General features: G+C 39.3%; 1 protein-coding gene across 2 annotated transcripts in view; it reads right to left on the reverse strand.

The window, feature by feature from the left end:
- LAMB1 (laminin subunit beta 1) overlaps positions 1 to 26,045 on the reverse strand; it is a 74,949-nt gene that overhangs the window by 46,076 nt on the left and 2,828 nt on the right. For both annotated transcript variants that reach the window (XM_090287355.1, XM_090287354.1), the window contains 10 exons: positions 24,456 to 24,591; positions 21,402 to 21,475; positions 14,155 to 14,343; positions 14,001 to 14,064; positions 9,962 to 10,164; positions 7,911 to 8,031; positions 6,207 to 6,395; positions 5,769 to 5,948; positions 5,538 to 5,650; positions 3,495 to 3,574 (listed from right to left, as the gene is read on the reverse strand). In XM_090287355.1, coding sequence (XP_090143481.1) covers positions 3,495 to 3,574; positions 5,538 to 5,650; positions 5,769 to 5,948; positions 6,207 to 6,395; positions 7,911 to 8,031; positions 9,962 to 10,164; positions 14,001 to 14,064; positions 14,155 to 14,343; positions 21,402 to 21,475; positions 24,456 to 24,591 — 1,349 coding nt within the window. The remainder of the gene's footprint in view (positions 1 to 3,494; positions 3,575 to 5,537; positions 5,651 to 5,768; positions 5,949 to 6,206; positions 6,396 to 7,910; positions 8,032 to 9,961; positions 10,165 to 14,000; positions 14,065 to 14,154; positions 14,344 to 21,401; positions 21,476 to 24,455; positions 24,592 to 26,045) is intronic.

Below are 26,045 nucleotides of genomic sequence, written 5' to 3' on the forward strand. Positions count from 1 at the left end.
GTTTGTTTTAGGCCACTAAGTTGTGGTAATATACCAATGACAACAATAGAAAACTAATACATGTCATTTTTTTCTACTTGGGTTAAGGCCAAGATTATTTTTTAAAAACACAGATTTCTCATAAATACAGAATTTAGCAACTTGTTTAAAATTCTATTGGAAGGAAAACTCTATTTCACTTAAATAGTGATGAGGAGAGCGAATACTGTACAGTTTCAATTTTTCTCTATTACTAAGAAAGAAGGGGCTACCACTGTTAAACACTGATTTCTCCTCCATAACTCTGATTACCAATAAGAGTTGGTTCTACATTGATTAGCAGTCAGCACTGTTCATTTTATGCAGAGTAGCCCTACCCCTGCAAAGCAGGATATTTTCTTAAAGGGAGGGAGCTGTACTCTACACTCCTTGTATGTCCAGCAACCTATATTAACAAAGGGTTTGGTACCCACTCAATATGCTTTTGTTTTAAAATATAATAAATTTCAGTTCCTCATTTATTGAGCACTGCAAGGCCCACTGCACTGAGTACAAAGGGAGATATAAGAACAAGTAAGACACAATCCCTGTCTAAAGACACCTTTCGAATACAAAAAGCTGCAGAATTAATGTGCTGTTACAGCATCAAGTGAGGCCTGGGGACTTCAGTCTAGGAAGTCAAAAGTCTTCAAGTCAGATATCCAAGTCCTAAATTAATTAATGAAATGACTCTGAAGGATGATGTAAAGATGTTTACATTTTTCAATGTTTTCAAAACATTTAAAAGTAATGAAAAACCAAAAAAAAACAAAAAAAATGAATGGAAAAAATAAAATAAAAGTAGCATTTACCTAGCAACCATTCTTATTTTTCATTAAAGCAGGTTATCCAGTAGGCCAAGCTTCAATAACCTGGCTTGGGATACATTATTTACATTAATTAGGTCTTACCCCTTAAAAATATTCAAAAGTTCAGATTAGCTGTCAACATAATAGACATGGATTACTAAGCTTTTATTGTTCTACAAAAATCCATTTGGCACATTATACAAAACATTGTAAAAGTTTTTCCACTTCACATGATTTTTACTTATTTCTGTCCCTGGTAAAAGTAATTAAGGAATGTTTGGGATCACATTTAGAGACTGTCTCTCCTAAGGAGTACATATTTAGTTTTTATATTTTAAAAATCTTGTTTCTCAAGTTCTTAAACTCAATCAACATTTATTCAATACCCACTATGCATCCAAGTAAAACAAAGGAATATTATCAGACAGAAGATATTTGTGAGTGGTTGCAACAAATCATTCATTCAGGAAGTATCTCCCAGGTGTCTACTATGCACCAAGCATTCTGTAAGTAGAATCGGTGTTCAGAAGACTGGACCTTGACCACTTCTATGGAGCTCTAGAAAAAGTCCTTATGGGGGAAACTTGGAAAAGGATCACTAGCAAACACTGCAGAGTCACAGAACCAGAGGCATATCGAAAGGCTCTTTTTTCCCATCAGTCAAGCCAAAAACCAGAGTGTCTCATCAATCATGTTACAGAGATCAAATTACCTGCTTTAAAGTCTTCACTGAAATGTTTTGCTTCACAAACTGTCTTGATTAGCACATTCTTGCTTTTATAAATTTTTGCAAGGAATACGAGTGGCAGCTCAGGGGCTAAGTGTAGGTGGATTTAGAGACAGGAAATGTGCGTGGAAGAGAGAAAAAGAGGAAGGAAGTGTAAGTAATATAAACCATTTAGGCTAAAGGAACATTGGACATTCCTGAGTTTATGACCTAATTTAGAGAATAATGGGTGCCATTTCATCTAATCGAGATGAATTGTAAGTGTGATGACAGCTTTGAACTGAGGAGTACATTACTAAAGGAATCAGCATGTGTTCTGGGAGTCACAAAGAAAAGTCAGAAAAATGATTCCATAAGCAGACAACTAGTTTGTCTTTCTTTCTGGCTTTTATGGAATTATTCTTGCTTCCTTCCCTCTGGAGGTTTTCTAAGAACAGACATTCAGTACTGGAGTTTCAGAAGGCTACATACATGCTGTACTGAGTTTACTACACTATTTGGAATAAAACAAACCCAAATACAGAGGCCAAACAGAACACATTCTTGTTGCCTGAAATCTCATTCCTTCCCAGAAGACTACTATGGTGTTGGGAAATAATCTTGAAAGAGAGTCAATTTTTGAGTACATGAAGCTTGCTCAATGAATTCAGCATGTTCTCTCTGGGAAAGTTCAGAAACAAGGAAATATCTGCCTGTTCTCTCAGCAGTCACTCACACTATTGTTACCAGATGTTCTAAATCTGATCCTGTAACCAGCAGAGACCCAAACTCTCTTTGACTCAAAGGTAGTTAATTAAACTCTCAGAAATTTAACATCTTGCCAAACGTGTATTATGATAATTCCTGGTACAGCTTTGTGTCTCATATATTCAAGGAATACCAAAATATTTAAGTAACTAAAAGTTATATGTAATTTTCATTAATAGGCTTGGAAGTTGAAAAAAAGAAGAAGAAAATGAAAAGATTCTTTACACAAATCAAAATGGGAGTTCCTTTTTTATCTTTTAGATTGGTGAAAAAATGTCTTATAATACCAACAGCTGGCGGGAATAGAGAAAGAGGTACTTTTATAACCAGTTGGTAGAAAAATACATTAGCATAATCCATCGACAGAACAACCTAATATCCACTTTGACTTCCAAGTTCCACCATTGGGAACCTAATCTATAGATATATCTAACAAACATTCATCAAGATATATCTACAAAGATATTCAATGTAACATTTTTAAAAAGCAAAAAGACTGGAAATAAATAAATCATGGTACTTTCAAATGACAGAGTACAAAAAGGTGGTAGATGAATACACACTGATGTGAAAAATATCTCTAGATAAAAAAAGCAAGTTGCAGAATTGTGTACATAACATCTATTACTTTGATTTTCAAAAAATGTCAGTAATACGAAGTGAGAAATTATGAGCTATTTTTTTGTGTGTGCTTGTCTGTTTTAAAAAATAAAACCTAACGTTATTTTAAAAGAAATGAGAAGAAATTGTAATTTGTAACAGGTATTCTGAGCACTATTATTAATTTCTACAGAGATACAAGAAACTGTTAACAGTGGTGCTTCTAGGTAGTAGTACTTGGGTAGAGAAAGGGCAAGATATCTGTCTGAACTGTTTGAGTTTTTTTAGAACTATAGGCATACATGTTTCCATAATTTAAAAAATATTGTTAAGTAAAAGCACAAAAACAAGGACAACAATGCTATTAAAACCAAGAAACACAGACATAAACTAGAAAATTTCAAAGTTAACTCTCAGAATGAATAAATCTTTGAAAACATTGAGATGACAGGCAAAAGTGACTATCAAGCATTCAAAACAAAGGTGAGCATTCTCTGCATATCTTCTTCAGAGACTGAATGCCACTCCTCCTAGGGATCTTGAGGGCTTCCCTGGGTGACTGAGTACAAGGGTCTAAGAGAAGCTCCACTCACCTATTGTTTAAGGCTCCCCCAATGTCACAGTCACAAGGTCGACATCCATCCAAATCGTTGCTTAAGCCCCAATGGTCTGGCTGCAGAACAAAAGATTAAACATCTAAAGGTGGGTTTCTGTAATTACACAATAGACTCGGCAAGAAACAAGTTATAGCGTGTTTGGGTTGTTCTACCAAGCGCTCATTTGCACTGTGAAAGAAGAAAGCCTACAAAAGAAATGAGTATAAGTATTCTGAGATAAGGAAACCCAAGCTGCAGGTCACTAGGGTCAGAGAGGGGTCACATAATAAGGCCAGTTCAGAGTAGTTTTTTTGCCCTGCAAATAGCCTGCCTCCAATAACCACCATGAGAAGGTAGCAAAGATGCCAATTTTCTTCAATATAATTACCCCAGCAGTAAGAGTTCTGGCAAATATTTGGTAGGCCTTTAAATTTCCTAAGTTCAGTCTGTCATAAACTCCATAAAGCAAGCTTTTTAAGGGTTTGTTTATGTGGAAACATAGCTTAAAAAACAAGGACTATTTTCACAATGGAAAGGTGAGGAGAAAACTGCATCCTGAGCCACTGGAGATGGAAATAAAATGAAATGGGACAGAATGTATACACTAGGGGAAAAGGTCTCTTTGTACCTCCATATATACACATTTCCTAATGAGGAGATAAAAACAAGGTTCTTCATTTAAATCAGACTTCAAGAAAGTTACTTTAAGAATCTACCAGGATATATACAATATGCATATTCACTGATCATAATGTTACAGAGTGGGGGTCTCAAAAATCCCCAGAGCCTGTGGGTTAGGGGACGGGGAAAAGGGAACAGCTTTTAAGATGCCTTTGCATGCCTGTGTCTAGTAGCTAGTGTTTTTGTTATGCAAATGGTTTGGTTTTTCCAAGGCCCTAAGAAGATGAGAGGGGTTTTGACCATGGAATGGTGCAGAAAGAGCATACAGAGCCTATGCAAGGTTCTATGAATGGTCAGAACTGGTTACCACACCCACTGCATCACAGGAAGCACTCAGGGATTTAAAAATAGACACAGATATTTTGGCTAGGAGAACTCCAAGCAGGTTGGAAAGAAAAGGGAGTACTCCATGCTGCTTTGAAAGGGAGACCCATGCGTGATCCAGTGCAACATGGCACATGTTTTCCTGGACAGTTATACAGAGGCTGATGACATCGTACCCAAGATCCTGAAGGAGAGAGCTGACAGATAAGGGATGGGGAACTTCTGGGCATGTTTTTGGCTTCTAGCCTTTTGGGGGGCAAGGGAAGTGCTGGGTCCCGTGGGAGAACAGGGCTCTGAGCTGAAGTGCTCACTGCCCTCCCCAGGTTGGAATACTGTAAATAAAGACCTGTTTTCCTCAACACCAGTTGTTGGGTTTTACACCAAGGCGCCACGTGAAAGAACCCCCTTTCGCTCTGTAACAATAATGTAGTTTGGGTTCAGTAGACTTCCTCTCCCAAATTGTAAAAACAATCACAAAAATGTTATAAAAGATACAGAATTTAAAAAATTACTCTCATAATTACTCCAGTTGGAATGAGTGCAGTAAACTTTTCAGTATATTTCTTTCTAGATTTTGTTTTTCTTGATGATTTTTTTTACTACATAATCAAGATACTACTCATACTCTGAGGTTTTTTTATATAACCATAAGCATTTTCTCATGTTACTGTTATTTTCAGTGGCAATCAAATATCACACTGTATAGAGCTCCCAATTTTCTCCCACTATTTCTTCTAAGTTTTTGCTATTATTAATAAAAGATGGAATGATTTATTGGGTGATCACTTCACTAGGTGTATAAATGTCTAACAACTCTGTTGTACATCTGAAACTAATATACTATTGTATGTCAAATATAATTGAAAAATAATTTTTAAAAAGATACAATAATTCCTCATTTGTGAAGTTTCTACTCATGTTTTATAACATTTACATATAAGGGTGATGATAAAACCTACAACAGGGAAAAGCATTCTCTATTAAAACATGTCATATTCACAAACTAACCATCCCATGTAAGCAGGATTTACCTACCAGACACTGGTCACAATGCTGTCCTGTCACCAGACGCTTACAGTAGCAGTAACCACTCTCAGAGTCACAAGGATTCCCACCAGGGATTGTTCCCAGAGGATTGCAAGCACAAGCTTTATTGACGATAAAACAAAGTAAAGAAACATAAACCAAGTGAGTCTAAAGCAGTCATCTGGATTTAGAATTGCAAAGCAGAATGGGACTCCCAAGCTTTTTAACAAATGTACTTACATTTACAACCAAATGGATCTTCGGCACTTAAACCATAGAAACCTTCTTTACAAATATCACAATGTTCTCCTTCTACATATAACTTACACCGGCACTGACCAGCAATGAGGCCAGCGGAAAAATCTGTGTAACTGTCACAGATTCCCCCATTCTGAGAACCAGCTGGGTCACAGGTACATTCTAAAAAGGATGAAAAGCACCAGATTTGTAGAAATACATATATATATTCCCTTCTTCATTCAGATGTCACAAAAAATAGACTTAAAGAAGGCTGGATTACCAAATAAATTCCACTCCTAGCATCCTATAAAGCAGATAAACTAAGGCTGGGTCTAATGGCCATACTATGAGTTCCCAGAGAGGGATAATGACCACCAGACTATTCAGATTGAAAAGTGACCTCAAATAGGTCCCACCTCATGACCACTCCCCACTTACGTTCACAGAAGTTAGGATCTCTGATGTCTCTCTCCGGGTGCTGGTAGTAAAAGGGTTTGCATTGCTCACAGTTACGTCCCATTGTGTTGTGTTGACAGTCATCACACACTCCTCCACTGACGTTTCCAGTGGCCAAGTAGACTGCCATGTCAAAGTGGCATGAGCTGGAATGCTCATTGCAGTTACACTCTGCATGACAAGACCAATGTCAACAAAAGCCTTTTAAGTCTGCCAGTAGAAGAATGGGTTGGCAGGAAGAAAGTTCATTTTTGGAAACTAGGGATGAAGTTCAGGCAAAACAGCAATTAATAAGAAGGCACCTGTGATAAAAAAGGACATAGCCACTTATGATATCAGTTTAAATCCTCTATCGTCCTGGAAACCTTCCCAGTGTAAACTTTATGAAATAACCTCAATAATCTGCCCTCTTTGGAAGAGAAGGGGCTACAAAAAGTTGAAAACCTTTGGGGAAAGTCCCCTTAGAAGCTCACTGGCAGGAAGGATGTCATTGCATGGAGGACACCTTTGGGTCCCACTCAGGGTGGGAGGGGAATACATTACTTTAGAGAATTTTCTAGGCAATATGTTCCTAGAAAGCCTGTGTGGGCTGCCCGCTTTGAGGAACAGGGTAGGAAGGCCTGATTCACTTCCTCCCATTCGTACCACCACACGAGTTCAGGCTCTTCAGTGAGAATGAAGCTCTGCTTAACAGCCATCTATCTAGCTGGCTTTAGTGCAGTTTGTTCCTCTGCCAGCCCACTCGGCAGTCACCTTGGTCCAACCAAGCTTCAGTCGCCTCACTCTTGTGATCAACAATTCACACAGATTCCTCTTATCCTTTCACAATGAAGCTTAACTGAGCTTGGCCGTCACAGGGCTTTGCTAATGTTTCATTGGTGCCCAGGAGAGTCTTGCCCTTGATACAATTGTTGAATTAAACCTTGGAATCATTTCTCGCATAGACTCTGTGCTGGTCACCAGAATGTCCTTGGGGCCTTGTGCTTGATGTTATTCTCCTTACCTGAACTCCCTTCCTACCTTCCCTCCTCTCTCTCTTTCTTCTCTTTACCTAAACAATTTTAACTATTCACTCAGGGTCAGCTGGGTTGTATTACTAACAAAACTTTGACTGCTCCAGCCCTAAAGGCTTTCTGAATTTCCATCATAGAACAGCCCTTCTTTGGGGAGAAGAGGCAGAGGGAGGACAATTTATGAGAATCACTGTGTTGGGGTTGGAGTGGTGGTGGTATGTCAAACGACACCTCTGCCCAGAGAATACCACTGCGATAGAGGGGCAGATGGACAGGCAGATGGATGGATGGAAGTAAGCCAGAGGCTGCAGTTAAGCTGGCAAAGAAACAAGGCTAAACTACTCTACTCCACATCTCAACCTTAATGATCAATCAGGCCATATTTTCTTTCATTTTTCTCTCATGGGCATCTTGCTTTAAAAACGTACAATGTCAGGAACAACATCTTTATCTTCTACTGAATCTGCTAAACACATAGGTGCAGCTCAGTAAATAGTAATCTATTAATTTAATTGAGTGAATATTTTTTTCCTAGGAACATTAGGGTGAAGCTGGGAAAAAGGCAGTAACTTGAGTTCCTTTTGCATAACAGTGTACTGTTATCATATCTCTTATCAAAAAGTAGGTAGTAGAGTCTGAATTGATTCAAAATGTCCCTTTGACTGATACTTACTTTTACAGGCATTGCTATTCCGACCTTCAGCTGGTCTCCATGGTAAATCATGGTAGAAATCCAGGCACAGCTCACAGTTTAGGCCCTTGGTATTATGCCTGCACATGCAGTGTCCATGAACCTTGAAAGTTGTAAAAATAGGAAAGAGCAAAGTAAAAGATATGCCAATGGCTAGATTTTCTCCACGATCAATGGAAAATATAAATCCCTTTTCATACTAATTCTAATCTCTACTGCTCCACAATAGGGATTTCTTTGTATCAATTTTGTTCCCTCCCACAGTGAGTTCTATCTATTTTGTTGATGGCTAAAACATTCATCTCTAGGAACTGTTCCTATTATATAATGGATACTCAATAAATATTTTGTTAAAGTATCAATAAAAACAACTCAGATGAACAAAAGTAGTAAATTAAGATTTTAAAAAACTAGTTACAAATTAAAAAATGTATTATGATAGAAATTAACAAAAGTTATAATGGGAACCAACTCACATTACTGCATGTTTTACCACTTCATATAAAAAGTTTTCATTTGGTTGTTTTGTTTTTGTCTTCAAGCATAGCACTTAAAATTTTTTCAACCAAGTATTTTACATTTTTCCTTTTACATTTATTTTTTTCCTTTAAGAAAGGAAATATAAAATCTCAGAAAGACACACATTATTTTGCTTTACGAGGGTCCATAATGCATTATTTTGCACTGCATTACCACAGGCATGCTTAAACCCCCGAGGCCTGTAAATTCTTTCAGTCTACCAAATATGCATGTACGTGGGCATCTCACCTTAACACTAGCATAATCTATAGCATGGAATTCAGGAATAGCTATAGAATGGAATCCAGGAACGGGACAGACAGGTCCACTCTGGACCTACTTTGACAGGAATGCAGCAGTTAGAAGACTAAAATCCTGTCATTCCAAGGTGGTTTCACATTAACTGAAAAGTAGCTCCAGAGTGCATACCACAGGACTCAATAGTTTCTGAATAAACAGTCTAATGAACTGCGAGATGCATGACAGTGACATGACTACAAGACATTAGCTACATATCAAATGTGTTACACTGAAAAATAAATATGATCTTCATAGGGTTCTCTGAAAAATATAGCAACAAGATTAGGCTAAATCCTCCCTTTAGGTCTTTTAAAAAATTCCCCTTTATCCATGCAATAAATTTCTAATTGGAGGAAAGGGAAGACAAGTTTTAGACAGCTGACTACACTCAATCCTGCACCTTCTTAGAGGACTAACAAGCTTTGAAAAGGCAAAGAGCAAGTCAGCAAGGCACTGCTCATCAGGAAGGGAGGCCCACAGTCTGGTGGAAGGAACCCTGGGGCAGATTCAGAAGAGCCAGATTTGAATTTCCATCTGCCATTTGCTTATTTAGGGCCCTCTGGCAAATTACTTACTCTCTGGTTTCTTCTAATAGGGACGGTTGGTTTAATAAATCCTTTCTGGCTTTAAAATCCTATGGGTCTACAAGAATTACCAATGCATTAAAGCTGGTAAAATACTGTAACTTTATCCATTTTATAAATCACCAATATCCAAAAAATTTAAAAGTACAGAATTTGAAAACACAGGGAAAAGAATGAAACTAGAAGATATAAAGAAACAAAGTCCATTTGATCCCTAAATGATACCCTGGGGGCACGTCTAGGTTCAAATTTCAGTTTCTTTGGACTGGGATGAATTTATGCCTTCTACCATAAAGATTAGAATGCTTGCGATTTTTAATCTCCCTTAAAGTAAAGGAATATTATTATTCAGAAAATATTTTTTAATATTTGCTGATTAAAATATCTACTGTAGCATCAGCCTGCAGCAACAATTTCCAAAAATGAATTCAATGTCTATGAGCAGTCCTTACATTCTCAGAGTCCAAGAAAGTAAGCAAAGAGAAAATCAACTACGGTGCAAAGGCCTAATTGTAAGTCTGGAAAAATAAAACCCCTACAAAATATGAAAGGCTTAAGGTACAACTAGCTTCAATTTTCGTTTTAGATTCACCTGTATAAAGGAGAAAGCCACATGGAATGCCTGCTTACCATTCCTTCTACCTCTTCATTGACTCCATCCACGGGGGCACATTCACTGGCGTGGCCATAGCAGAAGCAATTTCCTCGAACCACCATATCATAAACTGCATAGTAGTACTTCTCTCTGATTTCCATTCTGGAATCCAAGAGGTTATCCCCCAAAGTATGCAGTTTCACAAACTTGATTCTCAAGTTGGTGATTTTTAAGAGATCTATGAAGGTCACCAGAAGATGAAAAATCTAATCAAACAATCAAGACTTCTTTTGCAATTATACATCTTTTGTCTTTACAGAAAGGCATGACAAATAAAAATAACTTAAGTCAAGTTTACCCCTCTTGTATGATCTAGATGATCCTAACAGTAAAACTTAACATAATGTGACAGTCTCTGGAAGGAAGAAAGGTTACTACTTTCTCATTAGTTTAATGAGAATGTTTATTTTGTGATGGATTTATTTGCAGATTGATGTTTCAGTGGAGAAACTTAAGAATGTGGTTGCATGACTACCAGAACCCACTGGCACATAGTAATCTAAACTATTGCAGTACCATCTTGTTTCCATAGCGATTAGTGTCATTCTCAAAATCAGAAAATCCCATTCAGGTGGGAAAGGGTTTATCATAACAACTCAAATACTCATTAATGTAAGATAGTTAGAGAGAAACATACAGTATAGAGCAAAAATAGGTTTATAATTGTTCATATGTAAATTAATACAATAACAAGTAATAATACAAGAATAAACTCCATTTTGTGTACTCACAACTGTAAACCTGTTTTGCCCCATCCTGTATGTCTGTATTTATTTTTGCAGAGGAAAATACTACCTGGAATTTCCCACCATTTAGATAAAATCCAAGTTACTAAAATAAATTTAACACTATAGGATAACCACAATTGAGATACAGAATATCTCAACCAAGGTATTTTTTTTAAAGATTTTATTTATTTATTTATTCATTTATTATTTTTAGAGAGAGGGCTGCCTCTTGCACGCCCCCAGCTGGGGACCTGGCCTGCAACCCAGGCATGTGCCCTGACTGGGAATCAAACCAGCGACCATTTGGTTCGCAGGCTGGTGCTCAATCCACTGAGCCATATCAGCCAGGGCTTCAACCAAGTTTTTAATCAACATGACAATCTATAACTTTTTTTTGTCATAGTTTTACAACACAAATTTACCAATACAATACAGTGGCAGAAGCATAAAGGAGTTTAGTATTAAGATGATGGGGAAAATTATTTTTTCCTACATATAAGTTACTTGTAGATCAATTTCTCTTACTTTCTTTTCTCTTTCCTGGACCTACAGACCTCTGCTGATAATGGAAGCTGGGCTGTCAATTGCAATCTATAGTAACTTTATAAACTAAGAGCCATTCCACCTTCTGACCAATGTTTTCATTAATTACTGAGTTGTTCTTGCTAAAGTGGACCCCAAAAGATTGATTTGTCCATCTGCCCTCCCACTTAGCTCTGGAGCCTGAAACTGCTCCTAAGATTTACTTTCATCTCTGCTGATGCATTCTTATAATTTACAGCACAGGGCAATAGGGAATTGGCCTAGTGCATAAGATACTCTCAAAGCCCAAGTACAATTTTATATGCTTGTAATATATACATAGCTTACAGTAGAAACTATAGAAAGAGCTGTGGGTTGAAAGAGCAAGTCCATGAGTCCATGCGTTAAACTTGGACTCTTTGTAAAATCAAAAACTAAACAGAAAAACTGTGGTCTACTGAGCTGAATGGAATTTATGAATGCCAACATTTCCTCCTGCACAAATGCTCCTGCACAGAAAGAGCACAAGTGCCTATTGACGAGAGGCCAAACAACAAACTTGAGCAGCTGGAGTATTTAGAAACCCTTGAACTGATCTTTGTGGAAGACTTCAGAAGAGCAAATACACTCCCCTCCACTCTCCTGCCATATTTAACAACTAAGTTTCACATTGACTGTTGTTCTAAGAGGCAAAAATCACTTTTGAAGTGAGTCTCAAAGGTCTCAACAATAGAAACAACTAAAGAGAAATTGTTCCCTTGATTAAAAAGTAAATCAAAAGCATGAATAGCTAAAATGGATGCTTCTTTGATACAGAAATAATTTTTTTGATGCCATTTAACAATAGGAGACAACAGAATTATAATGTCAATACATTCCCCAAGTCCCACAAGTTTCACCTAAAAAGGAGCAGACTGTGAGTCCTTTCAAAGACCTGGCACTGGGGTTCTAGGGGTGAGGGAGAGAAGGCTGCCATGGGAGCCCAGGTGGACATTTCTCACAACTAGATTTTAAGAGCAGGGAGGGAAGGCCTCACAGAGCTCATTCAGAAATGGCACAGGGCTGGATGTGCCATTAAATATTTGTTTTACAACAGAATGAAAGAGTAAATTACAGACCAGAGACAGTCTGGGCCGCATGTAAAATTAAGTTAAGTGAGGAAACAGCATTCTTCTGGCAATATTCCCTGGACTTCTTCCATTCTATTCTTCCATCCTTCAGGCTGGGAGCTTCATGGGGCCATGCTCAGCTGGAAAATAAGAATCAGCCCTGCCCTGCCGCTGCTCCCCTGACTGCACGCACCTCAGTCACAGGAGCCTTGCCCTTGCACTCCGACCACAGGACCAGGTCCCTACGAGACCTAAGCCACAACTGGCAGCGGCAACAGTAGTAGCGCCAGGCACTTTGGTAGGTGGTTTACATACAGTAACTCATTTCCCTTCTCTAAACAACCCTAAGGTCAATATTACTCTGTCCATTTACAGATAAAAAAACAAAAACAAAAAACACAGGCTTAAAAAAAGTTTTAAGCAAACGGCTTGCCCTAGGTCACAGAGCTATAACATGTTGGCACTGGGATTTAAACCTAAATCTGTCTGACTCCAAAGCACATTCTTTTAATTAGTGTACACTCTGTCTCCCCAAAAGATCCAAACATAATTCTGAAGAAACATAGCAGAGTTACTAAATGCTTCAAAGAGCTCTGAACTAAGAATCCTAACGTATGGGTTTAGGATCTGACTAACATTAATGTCACCTTATACATGTCTTCCAACTCTTTTAGCCTCAGTTTACTCAGCTATAAAATGGAAATACAGCTCTCACATTATTGAGCACATTGAGCATGGCTGAGACTTCTGATTCCCCCGCTACTCTTTCTTCTCTTTGTCCTTTGACAATAAGAGCCCTAGTCAAGAGTATGAGAGCATATGGGCACCTACCTGGAGATGTCCCACAGTGTCTCCTGCAGTGGAGCCATGTGACTAATTATGGCCAATGGAATGCAAGTAGAAGTGATAACAGCTCTGTGCCACTTGCCCTTCATTTATTTCCTCCCCTCCCACAGGTTGGGACAAGGACATTGGTCCAGCTCTAACCATGTGGACAAAGACAGTAAGAGAGAAGGAATCAGGGAATCCAGGTGGCCTACTGACTAGGGCTGCCAGATTTAGCAATAAAGATACAAGATGCTCAGTTAAATTTGAATTTCAGATAAACAATCACTTTTTAGTATAAGTATGTCCCAAATATCACATGGGACATAGTTATACTAAAAAATAATTCATCGTTTTTCTGCAAGTCAAATTTAAGTAGGTGTCAGTCTATATTTTATCTAATGAGCCTAAATGTGGCAACTGAGCTACTCTTCACCAAAAATCCCTCTAGGTGATTATAAACTTCCATTTATTTGAGCCACTGTATTTTGGGGGATACTTTGTTACAACAACTTTATCTAACAGCTTAATCTGTACATACACATATATACATATACTGAGCAATAAAATAAATAAGGTATTGTGAGAAGCACAACTGTTTGAGTACCTATGACATAAATTTTTTACTCTTTATCAAATTATGTTTCCCACCAGTAAGGATTGTGATTACTGCCAATTTCAAGAGCTTCTGGTAGGGTATTGCAGAGAAATAATAAATGAAAAGGGTGGACTTAGCACTGAATATTTAGATTCTGGGTAGCAGTGCTCTGGGTAAAAGTTCTTCTATGATTGTTATTTTCTATCAAACTTTAATTTGAAAACAAGCTTACTCTGTATTCTTGGACTATAGGGATCTTCTATTTTGAAAGCAGGATCTAAAGCACGAAATATCACCTAAAAATAGATAGAAGAGTAATTGGTATTTCTGCCATGATCAAAAGCTGGATTTGCAAGTGAGATGTAATACAAAAAAAGCAAACAAACCTCTCCTTCTGTTGATGGTTCAATATCAGAATATCGAGAATCACAAATTATATCATCAACTTTCTTCATGGGGCCAGTTGAAATGCCTGGAAAGGAGCTCTCACAGTCATAAGCGAAGTATCTGTACACGCCCCATGTCTTCCCAAAGTCAGATGATCGTTCTATCAGCATAGCGGCAGGACGGAATGTCTAAAGACAGGGTGGAGAAGGTTTATTTGATGCTTTATTTGTAATGGTTTTTTAAAAATCTCAAATGAAAATATCACTCAATTGACTGCATGTGGTTGGTATTTCAGACTGTGGCTGTTCTGCAGAGCCTCTTCTTGCAGGAAAGTGTCTAGCTTCTAAACTTTGCACTTTCTCCCACCCTACCAAAGATTAGTAAGCTGTTTCTTTTTAGAACCTGATTATAAACAGGCCTTAATAGAAACAAGTTTTGGTATATTTAGTCACCAGGTCCTTATAATATGACTGTTTGAGTACTTCTTCTTTTAATTGTTCATTTAATTATTTAATAGATGTGTAATGACTGCTACTCAGTACCACACATACGTTGTAGATAGTCCAATGAGGTATTAATATGGGTATAAATCAGTTACACACTGCATGTCACATGTGGTGTGCTTTGGGAAAATAAGAGGAAGAAATTACTAACTCAGGAGACTGGGGGAATCCTGCAATTCCACTCCTAGCTGTACACACAAAAGGACTGAAAATGGGCTCAGACCAATACTTGTACATGAACATTCATAGCAGCATTATTCACAGCAGCCAAAGTAGAAACAATTCAAATGTCCAAATAAAAACTACATCTATGCAGTGAAATGTTATTTGGTCATAAAAAGGAATGAAATTCTGATATTTCCAGCATAGATGAGCCTTGAAAACATTATAGTAAGTGAAATAAGCCAGGCACAAGAAGACAAATATTGTATGCTTCCACTTGTATATACGTTTGGAATAGGCAAGTACACAGAGACAGACAGTATATTACAAGTTTCCAAGGGTTGCGGGGAGGGGTCAATAAGGAGTTACTGTACTGCTTGATGGACAACAAAGTTTCTTTTTGGGGTGATGAAAAAATTCTGGAAACAGTGGTGATAGTTACACAATGCTGTGAATATACCTAATGCCACTGAACTATACATTTAAAAGGGTTTTAAAAAGCAAATTTTGTATTATGTATATTTTACCACACACAAAACTAGGCAATGCTTCAGAGAGAAGATGGCATCAAACTAAAACTTAAAAGGGTAAGTGGGTGTTTCTCAGGCAGGGGTGGAGGCTGTTGCAGGTGACAGAAAAGGTTGGTTGGGGCAGAGCAGGAAGTAATTTGTCTGCGGTGCTAAGGTCTTTACTTCATCTTTATGCAATGAAGGGGAGACACAAAGATTTAACTGGACAAAATGAAATCAAGCGACAGAAAAAAGATGTAGGGCTTAACTCAAGCTTTACAGTTTGAATACAGATGAAGGGATGGAATCGACTGCTCTGAAAATTTATTGAAAGTAAAATATATTGAATTAGATTTCATTGGAAAGGGAGGGAGATGAAAGAAACACAGGTACCTGAGCTTGGGTAGCTGGGGGGTGGGGTGGGGTGTGGACTGTGCTACTAATAACAAACACATGTTAAGAGATGTGAAGGCTTTTGGTTCTGGACTAACGACATGTGAAGCATCCATACGGTGATGCCCACTGGACAATTGAAAACAGTGGTCCAGCACACAGCTGCAAGAATGGAGCCTGAAACATGGATTTGGGAATCACTGTCTACCTGCAATATTTGAAACTTCCAAACATATCATTTCCCCCCAAAAAGCAATGGACAAGATAAAAGAGAACCAAAGCCAGTGCTCCAGGAAAATGCATCAACAAAGGGCTAGACAAGGAAGGAAAGAGAGTGGTGCCCAGAGCTTGAATTACACTATCTCATTTAACCTTCTGTTATGGGCTAAACTGCATCCTCCCAAAATTCTTATGTTGAAGACCTAACCCTCAGTACCTCAGACTGTCACTGTATTTGGAGGTAGGGTCTTTAAAGGCGTAATTAAAGTAAAATGAGGTCATTATAGTGGGCTCTAACCCATTATGACTGGTGTTCATATAAGAAATTAGGACACAGACATGTAGAGAGGAGAGACCATGTGAAGGCAAAAAGAGAAGACAGTCATCTATAAGTAAAGAAAGAAAAGGCCATAGAAGAAACCAACTTTGCTGACACCTTGACCTCAGACTGTTGTTTATGTCACCCTTTCTGTGGTACTTTGAACAGCAGCCCTAGGGAAATAATACAGCCTCACAATACATTTTTCTTACGTATGAACAAATTGAGGTGGAGAGAGAGTAACTGACTTGCTAGTGTTAGAAACAAGGACATAGTGACTCCCAAACCAGTAAAAAGTCATTAGTAACAAAGGGCAAATGTAATTAAAGGGTCTTAAGGGAAAATGTAATTAGAGGGTCTCTGAGAAGGGAGCTGATAGCACTGGCATATCTACAAACCACAGAAGGGGCATTTAGATAACCATGTTAGATTGTAACTCCAGAGTAACCAGTCATGGAGAAACAGGGAAGGAGAGGGGAGGGGGAGCTAATTGCGTTAGGGCGGGGAAGCTAATCGCTCTCACTTTAGGGCAAGGAAGATAATCACTTTAGGGTGGAGAAGATAATCACTGTAGGGTGGCAATTTCAGGGTGGAAAAGATAATCACTTTAGGGTGGCAATTTCAGGGTGGGGAAGCTAAGACTATAAAACCAGTTTCCTTTGTCTACTTGAGGCGCACATTCTCCTGGCTATGAGGGTGCGCCTGGCTCTGCAGACTCGTGAATAAAGGCCTCGCTTTACTGCTCAAGTCCTGTGTCCCGGTTTTTATTGTGAGCGTTTCTCATACTAGCTATCTGCAGAACTTAGATTCAAATCCGGGCTGAACCAAACCTATCTTTTTGCCTCATTGCTAGTGGCATAACAGAAGACTGAAAAATGAATGTCAGAGAACAAGAAAGAAGAGGACAAAAATTCTGGAAACTGAGGCAGGACAGAGGTTTAGGGGGGTGTGGTGAACAGGGTCAACTAGAAATAAGAGATGAAGCAGGCAAAACACTTCAACACCAATGAACAGGGTAAAGTGGAAGCCAGACTACAATGGAGGAAGATCAAGAAAGTTAAGCATACCTAGAAAATGGAACCTGAGCAAAGACACTTCTGAATTACAAAACTAGTGCTTGACAGAAATTTGCATGACAACTAAAGGTGTAAACTGGTACATCCCCAGCCCCCTCTTGCCTCTCTTAATAATCCTGTAACAGAACCCTTGGGCTGCTTCGATTGAAACAGAACCCTCGGGCTGTTTATTTAGGGGCCTGATTGCCCGCTGCCAGAATTATAACTCTGAATACCAGAATTTGGTGAAAAGGAAAAGAATTGCTTATTTACACAAAGCCCTGCCTCCCCCTCCCAGACCTGGCCAGTCTTTGGAAAGTCAGAAACACTGTTTCCCTACTTCCTAGGCACAGTTCAGCTTTACCAGTAGCTGCCAATCACTCAGTTCTGATTGGGGAGGTCCTTTCTGTGCTGTGGTGCCCTCCAGCTCTCAATGCAGGACCGCCTGGATTCTCAGCCTCCTTGTAAACTGCCTTCTTCCTGCAAACCACATGGAATCTCCTCTCCTTCTCAAAGCAGACTGGCAAGAGCCTCTTCTTAAAGCAGCCTGGAGATCCCTTCTCCAAGCCAGATGGAGGGAGCCCACAAGAGCCAGAGAGTGAGGGCATGAGGGCCAGAGAGAGCCTGAGAGAGAGAGCCTCCTAGAGCCAGAGCCAGCCCAAAATATGTCCACAGCTGCTTCTCTTCCTCCCTGCCTCCTCTCTCCCCCTGCGTCCTCTCACGCAGTGGGTGTTGCAAACCATTCTGACCATTCACAGAACCCTACGTAGGCTCTGTCTGCTTCTTCCATACCAGCCCACAGTCCAAGGTCCCTCCCATCTTCCTGAGTCTTAGAAGTAAAGCGGATCTTTGCAACAATGTTTCCAGCCACTAGCCCCAGGCATGCAAGGGCATCCTGAAAGCTGCTTCCTGCTCCCTATCTCTCAGACGCAAACTCTGGGGTTTGTTTTTGGACTCCCCTGTTTCTGTAACAATCCTGACGGTCTTTTCCACTGAAAAAGGAGACCAAGGTAAGGAAATGGATGGTCACATTTTGACAGATTCCTTGACTTATTCAATTACTAGTTGCTGAAGTTCATTTTTTTAACTAATTCAGGAATATAAAAAAATGATACTTAATTAGAATTTTAAAGTAAGGGGAAAAAACCCAATAGCTAACTGAGCCAGCCAAGCTCCCCATGAGAACAGCTCCTGGGCAGCAACACTTGGGGGGAGACCAGCCTGATGTCTGTGTCACAGGAGAGTGGAGAGGAAAAGCCTTACAGACAGTCCTGGCTATGCTTCCTTCTCCCTCCTTTCTGGAAATTTCTGAGTCCCAAAGCACCACTGACAGGTTATCCAATTTCCTGTGGAATTAAGAAGCTGCTGGAAATGAGAACAACACATTTTACCTACGGAACGGGAGCCTTTCCACTCTCCTTGCTTAGTCACCAACCTTTTCAGGCCTCACAGTGCTTGCACATTGCCTCTGACTTCATACTAAATAACAGGGTTCTGGGTTTGGAAACATCTGACCATATACAAAAATATACTGTGTATATGCTAAATGAATTTTGTTAGCTTAAGAAAACTCAATCCACTTAACAATCAGCCACATCCATTTCAAACATGAGTAAGAATGACATGTATACTTCATCCTCTTCCTCTTCCTATCCTCACTGTTATGGATAGATCACTACCCTCCTAGTAATTCAGCTTAGTCATCTGAGTAACCTTTAATTCATCCTGTCCTTACCTTTCCTTCCACTGCTCCGCTTCTAATCTTTCTCTAATTCATGGTTTAACCTTTGACTCTAGGGGTGCAACTGATTTTCTTAGAAAACAGTCTCCACCTCTTGGTGATGATTCTCAGAGGCAGTAGTAGCAGGGTAATAGGGTATGTGTGATCTAAAGAAGCTTCCCATAATGCTTCCAAGGCATCTGGGATGCAGGAGGCGCTCCCTCCTGAGGATCACAGATAGCCTCTGCGTTGACACGCCAACCCCTCCTAAGTCAGCGCTTTTTAAACACTGACCATAGTCCCAGGCCCTCCTTTGCATTTCCACTTGACTCCCTCCCTGAAATACAAGTCTCATTTCCTGTCAATTGCTCCCTATTTTTTATAAAGTTCACACTCCTCAGCAAGAAGTCATGTCATCTTACTTCCCTTCCTCCCCTCACTGCCCCAAGCTCGAGATAAATCTACATTGTTCTGCTGAATGAGCCCTGCCAGAATAGTCCAGAGCTGGGCTTTCCGACTGTTTCCTCTGCCCAGAATGGCTTTTCTTCCACCTCCTCCCACCGAAATCCTGCTCACTCTTGCTGGCACAGGTCAAGGGCAGTCCCAGGCCTCTCATGAAGCTTTCTCTCATGTCCCAGGATAAAGTTAATCTCCCACCTCTCCATGCTAATGTACATTATCCGAACTTTTGCTATTGCAGTTAGCACATCAACTGGTGTATGATGAATTATTTGCAGGTATGTTTCTCCTCTAGAAAACTGGAAGCTCAAGGAAAGCAGGAACTCCACTATCTTTAAAATATCCCACAAAGCCTGGAGCAGTTTCCTACAAACGGAAGATGTCTAGACTCATTCATTCACTTACTCATGTCTCAATAAATATTTGCCAAGCAATTCTGGGCCAAGCATTAGTACATATAAAAATGATCAATTCCCACTGTTGGCCAGGGGAGCAAAATTACTTACCCCACTTTCCCAGAGGGAGAGCCAAAGCTCTTGCCACACACGCCAGTAAAGGGCAGAATGCAGATTCATACCCAAGTCTGTCCAACCCTATCGATGTGGCTTTTCACACACCAACTAGAACCCAAAGATGAGTTCTCTCTCATAAAGTATGACAACTTGTACCCATTCTTCATATCTCAGTTAAATCATCACCTCCTCTGTCAGACTTTCTGCATTTCTATGCCAAATTGCATCTTTGGCCCATTGTACTCATTGAATGAGTTTCAACTATAGAATATGTGCCCATAGAACTTTTGGATATAAAGGAACTCAGAACTACCCATGTATGTAAACAGATGCCCTTTCCAAAGTAAAAGATAGCACCATGAACATTAATAAAGATGACTATTTTCAGGTGTCACATCACATGAAGGTAATATCCTCATGTGTAGCTGAGTTTTAATGCTAACTGCCAGGTTGAGTGTGTGATAATTGAAGGGACAAGGAGTAAGTGAGAAAGGTGTTTAGTGGGAGCTCTCCCAACCCTCTCAGTATCAGGTGTCACTGTGTAAACCTTCCTCCCCAAGCCCAGTATCCCTCCCAGTCACATTCTGACCTCCACGCCCACCCGTGGCCCCAGCCTCCCAGCCTTCAGTGGAGGATACGAGTGAGACTTTCATGGCTACCTGCCCACATGGTAAATCTACCCCAGCACCTTTTCCTAACCTGAGAGGGTATAGATAAGGCCCCCAACTCCAACTGAAAACTACTTGCAAGTGATTTTAATCTGAGAAGTAATAAGCAAATTATGGGTTTTGTGTGCACCAGCATGTACTTAAGCCATGTGAAGTCTGTCATTTCCAGGCAGCTGCTTGAGAAGAAACAAAGGGACTTTGTACAGACATTCCCTCGTCCTGGAGTCATTTTACATCTCGAAAAGAAAAAGGATGAGAAAATCTACATTTAAGAAGGCATACACATTTCTTAAGGAACTGTAAAACTGTTCCCACAAATTTTGCAAAACCTTGGAAACTAAAGACAAAACACTTCCTTTTTAGTTACAAAACTCAGCATTAAATCATCGAGGCAAGCAATCAGGGATTTACTCTCCAGATGTTTTGTGGTGGTTGGGGAGAGTCAGAGTTGCCTCTCTCCATGGGGAAATAAAACACACCTAATTAAAAGTTTACAGTTGAATTACCTTAGAACAGTGGCTTTCTCTACTTATTCTTGTGAAGATGGAGTATTTGTTAAGCACAGTTATTCATGCTCATGTTTAAAAAACTGCCCAATTATCCCAATTTATGTCAACAATAACATTTAAGTTCCCATTTTGGTCAATTTGCAACAGACATCTGTTTTGAAATGGAGATTACACAGAGTTCTCATGTGTCATCTGTGAGAAAGTTATGGATTCCTTACCTTGAAGGTCATAATGAGATGAGTAAAATGGAATTCTGCTTCCAAATCCAGTTGGATGGTTACATTTTCCACACCTATAGATTTTTTTTTAAATAAAAAGGAAACAATAGGGTAAACAGGAACATCTGTGAACAGTTGAGACTGTTTTCTTAAGTTATCATTATGCTTCTCATATAAATCCCCTGTGCCTTCTTCTATAGTAAGCTGGAGAGGCAGATAAGATGACAATAAACCTGGGTCCTGATTTCGGTGGTAAAGCACAAATCGGAAGACCCTTCGGTTTTCCACAAATTCTTGTGGAGCTCAGCATGTTGAATCTGCTCACTGGAATAAGATATTTGGCAGAATGCCTCGAGCTGTGTCAAGGACATCTTTACTTAGGAAACAGTGAAATATCTTCCCATCCCTCTAAGCCAAGAGGCTCTCCAAGGGGAAAGGAGATGGGCACTTCCTGAGCACAGCAGGGGCTCAGCTTGCAGTCTAAAACACAAGGACACAATCCTCCTTCAGGAGACTCCTTTTTTTCTATGTAGCAGGAATGAAAATAAATAAGAGTTATACTCCAATTTAGAAAAACCCAGCCCTGATGCATTTTCACAATTGAAAAAGAATATCAAAGAGACAAGATGGACCAATAAACAAACTAGCCCAGACAAATACTAACAGCTCCTCTTTGAGGGGAAAGCCTGAACAAACAAATGGGCCTTTGCACCAAGCCCCAGGGGCACATCAGGCCAACTCTAATACACAGAAAGGCCACTGGAATTTCATAGGTGGACAACACCTCTGCCCTAATCCCCTGGACCCTGCCTGTTTGACAATGGAGACCTTTCCACCTTTCTGATGCTTCAGAGCTTTTAAGGTCCCTCTTCCAGAGCAAAGGAAGCCTCCAAAGCACGAAAGACAGGAATATGTCAGAATGAGTCATGTCACCAGCTGGTGTATTTTCAGGAAATCGGTTGGACTTTTGAAATAACTTCTCCAGCTGGGAAACTACCAAGTCAATTGGAGGAGGGGAAAGTGGCCACTGGAATGGATATGAGTTAGTTGAAATGTTAAAGAAAAACATTATAATCATCATAACTTTATCTAAATTATTAAAAGTAACCATATTATAAACCTGTTCTGGACATTTCTTTTCATGTGAAACGTTAGCCAAGCAATCACATGTCTCTCTTCTCCTAAGCTTTTAAAAACATGAAATATTTGTTCAAATTGAAGAGAACAAAATAATGTAAAGTACCAACAAGACTAGTACCATTTCTGCAACATATGACCATGTGCGGCAACGTGTGGCCTAAAAGCACATTTCACTTGAGTTTATAACCTAATAAAGCACTACAAATGTTTTTAATATTGGAAGGAAAATCCATGGAGAAGAAACAAGACCATTCTTCCACAGTGTATTTGACTTCTGTCAGACCTAGGAATAGATTGTGAAATGTAAGTTAAAAGTAGCTATACATGCCAAGCCTGTGAACTGATAATTTAATGCCACCATGGAAAGCTCAATTTGGACAAAACACACAGGAAACAGATAAAATCACATTTACAAAGAAAGTCCCTAATTGTGAACTATCACTATCAGACAACAGAGAATGACAGGGGACAGTAATAATCGGTCTGGCTTTCTAAAGACCAAGTTCCATCAGCCTCATGCCATCTAATCTTGTGTCAGAGTGACAGAGAAATCAAGCCCCTTTAACTGAAAAACCCTTCTCTCTGGCATTTGGTCTTTCATTTGGCCTTTCTTGCCACACAAACTAAAAGTTGAAGAAAATTTTAAACTCCTGATGTAACCAAGAACTAGCACATGGGGAACTATTTTACTGTCTATGACCTAAACTGGGAACAGTCTTTATTTTAACACTGAGGCATTCTCCTTCTGTTTCGTTTCACTAGATGAATGTGAGCAGTCAGGAAATGCTCCTCAACTATTCATAATAAGCTCTATACTATCTCAGAAGTCCTCTCTGATTCAGGTGCAGATTTACAGAAGCTTCTCTTTTACACTGATCAACCAAGATATCCTCTCATGAGAGTTAATAAGGCTCTAACTGATGCATGCTTTCTGAGGACCAGTCTATCTCAATCAAGCTGGTAACCAGTGGAGTCCCAAGGCCAACCAGTGAACAATTCAACCCTCCCTGGAAACTAACAGTCTTCTAGAAAGCATGTGGAATTTTATAGTCAATGATGAGGAAATCTAATAAGGGAGTTCTTTGCAGAATGTTGAATGACTGCAAGCATCCAAAAATGTCTTGGGTGTAGGGCATATAATAATGAGCTCTGGTAGTGTCCCTGCTTTCTATGGCCAGGCTTAGCTTCCCTTCTGAGAGCCCTATCTTATAATTTTATTTAAATCTAATGATACCTGGTTAATTAACAAACACAATAACTCTACCGTTATTCCCCAAAGCTCAGCATTTAAGTTTAAAACAAATGCAAAAGTAATTTGGCTTAATTTCACAGCAATAGCAACATCATATTTGATGAATTTATTAAACCAAGATCCAAAAGGCAAAGGGGAGACAAAAGATCAAATTTACACACTCACTGGGGAAACTGACTTGGGTGATATATGTGTTGACTAAGTTTTTGAAAAATCACATCTAGTGCTTATTCATTGTACTATTAATTTTTCTTTAGATAGAAGAAGGTGGTGATAGTGGTGGGGGCTGATTCTGCCCTTTCATTTGGGGCTGATTGGAATGAGATGCTATATTTTTGTGGAAGATTAAGGGCCTGAGATAGTACAGGGCCTTCCCACATCCTCCTTAACACCTACACACACTCCCCAAAGCGCCCTGCCCCCTTCAGAATGAGGACTAGGAATCACTTAGGTCAAGCATGAAAGACTGCTTTCTTATAGGAAGTACATGCTCAAGAAGAAGGATCAGATTTTACTGAGAAGTTAGTGCTTCAGGCAGTAAATCTGTCAAAGGCCGTGATCACAGGACAGAGGAATCATAATTACAAACACCCAGGAGTCTGTCAACCTTTTCCAAGTGACCAATCACACTCCACAAACTTGTTCCCACATGAACCACATACCATTTTCAGATTGCCACCAAATCTTAAGGCGGTTTGGAGCAAATGTAGTGACCACATTTTCAATGAGATGACTGTCAGGATTGAGGGTCTCATGATAAGGATCTTGTGAATTGCATATGAAGCATTTTTTGTCCTCCTGAAAGCAAAGTAACTTTCATGAGTCTAGGAAATAATCTCTCTCTCACACATACACCCCAAAATAAAAATCAAGCCCACAATACAAAAATCAAATCTGTTTGCTTCAGGAAAAATGGATGTGCCAAAATTACTTAAATAACATATAATATGCCTTCCACTTTAATTTACTGCATATAAAATTCTCCTGAAAATCTCCTCCTCTCTTGCAAATTCAATGTCAAAAGTAAAAGAAGGCATTGTTTCCACCAGCTATTGCTATTAATATAATCAAAATGAAACTTCTAGGCTTCAGCCTTAATCTCAAGAAATAGCTAGAGAAGCTTACTCTTCAAGTAAAATGCAGAAGAGGTATTAGAGAATTTTTGCTGACATAAAGCAAATTGAAAATGAAAGAAAAAAACAAAACAATTCATTTCGCCTGATTTTCTAAAACCGACATAAGGCAGAAACCAAGGATTAGGCAGATGTATTTAAGAACTTTTGAGGACCACAGAACAAGATTTTCTTGGCTTCTACTCTGCCCAAGCTGTGAACCAGCCAGCGGTGGTAGCCTGCAAACCACAAACTTCTCAGGGTATCTGGGGAAGAGGGTACCAGGTTGTCCTATTGTGCTAGGAGCACTATCAACTGTAACCAATTCAAAGAATACCAAAGTGGACCTGAACTGGAATTGAGGAATACTTTGGATTTTAGAGTAGCTTTGAACTGCTCTCTTCTCACTTTCCTTCTTTCTACAGTGGAGGCCACAGCCACCATGGCAGTTGGGTCAGGAGAGTTCAAAGAACCCTCTTTGTATTCCAGCATAGCAAATCATAAATAGCATGACTTAACAATTCTTTTTTCCACGCGGAGTTCTGATTTCTACCTAAGTTTTCTGAAATGCAGATTATCCTTAAGTCTGAAATGATACTGAGACTGAAATCTATAGGCGCACACACATCTTACAAAAAACATTTAGGCAATAGCGGTATTCTTATAAGGACCATATCAACTGCCTGTACTTTTATAATTCTACTTATTTATCTCCTTCCTTCCAAAAGTATTTAGAACCTGGCAAGATGTACTCATGAAAATATAGAGACCAGAAGTCAGGGATGCAGTGGGACCCTGAACAAAACACATAAGCTTCCTGACTCACTTTTTACACCCACTAAATGCCTGAGAAAAGTGGACACCCAGTCCCTTTTTTTAGGATATGATATCTGTGGAGAGCACTCCACAATTTCTTGGCTAATCACCTAAACCAGAGAGTCTGGTTCTACTTGCTTTTAACACAAATAGTCCAATTCTCATTCTGGTCAATACTGGTTTCAGAACTGGGTGATTCACTTACAGGATGGCCTGGCCTCTGAAGTAAATGTTAGCATAATATTTTAAGTAAAATTTATGTTATTATTAGAAAAGGTAACATCTAGTGCCTTCATTAACTTCTCAAGGACGTTAATACTGAAG

Source organism: Furipterus horrens, unplaced genomic scaffold (genome assembly GCF_987537825.1).
Source record: "Furipterus horrens unplaced genomic scaffold, mFurHor1.1.pri manual_scaffold_9, whole genome shotgun sequence".
Classification (NCBI taxonomy): Eukaryota; Metazoa; Chordata; class Mammalia; order Chiroptera; family Furipteridae; genus Furipterus; species Furipterus horrens.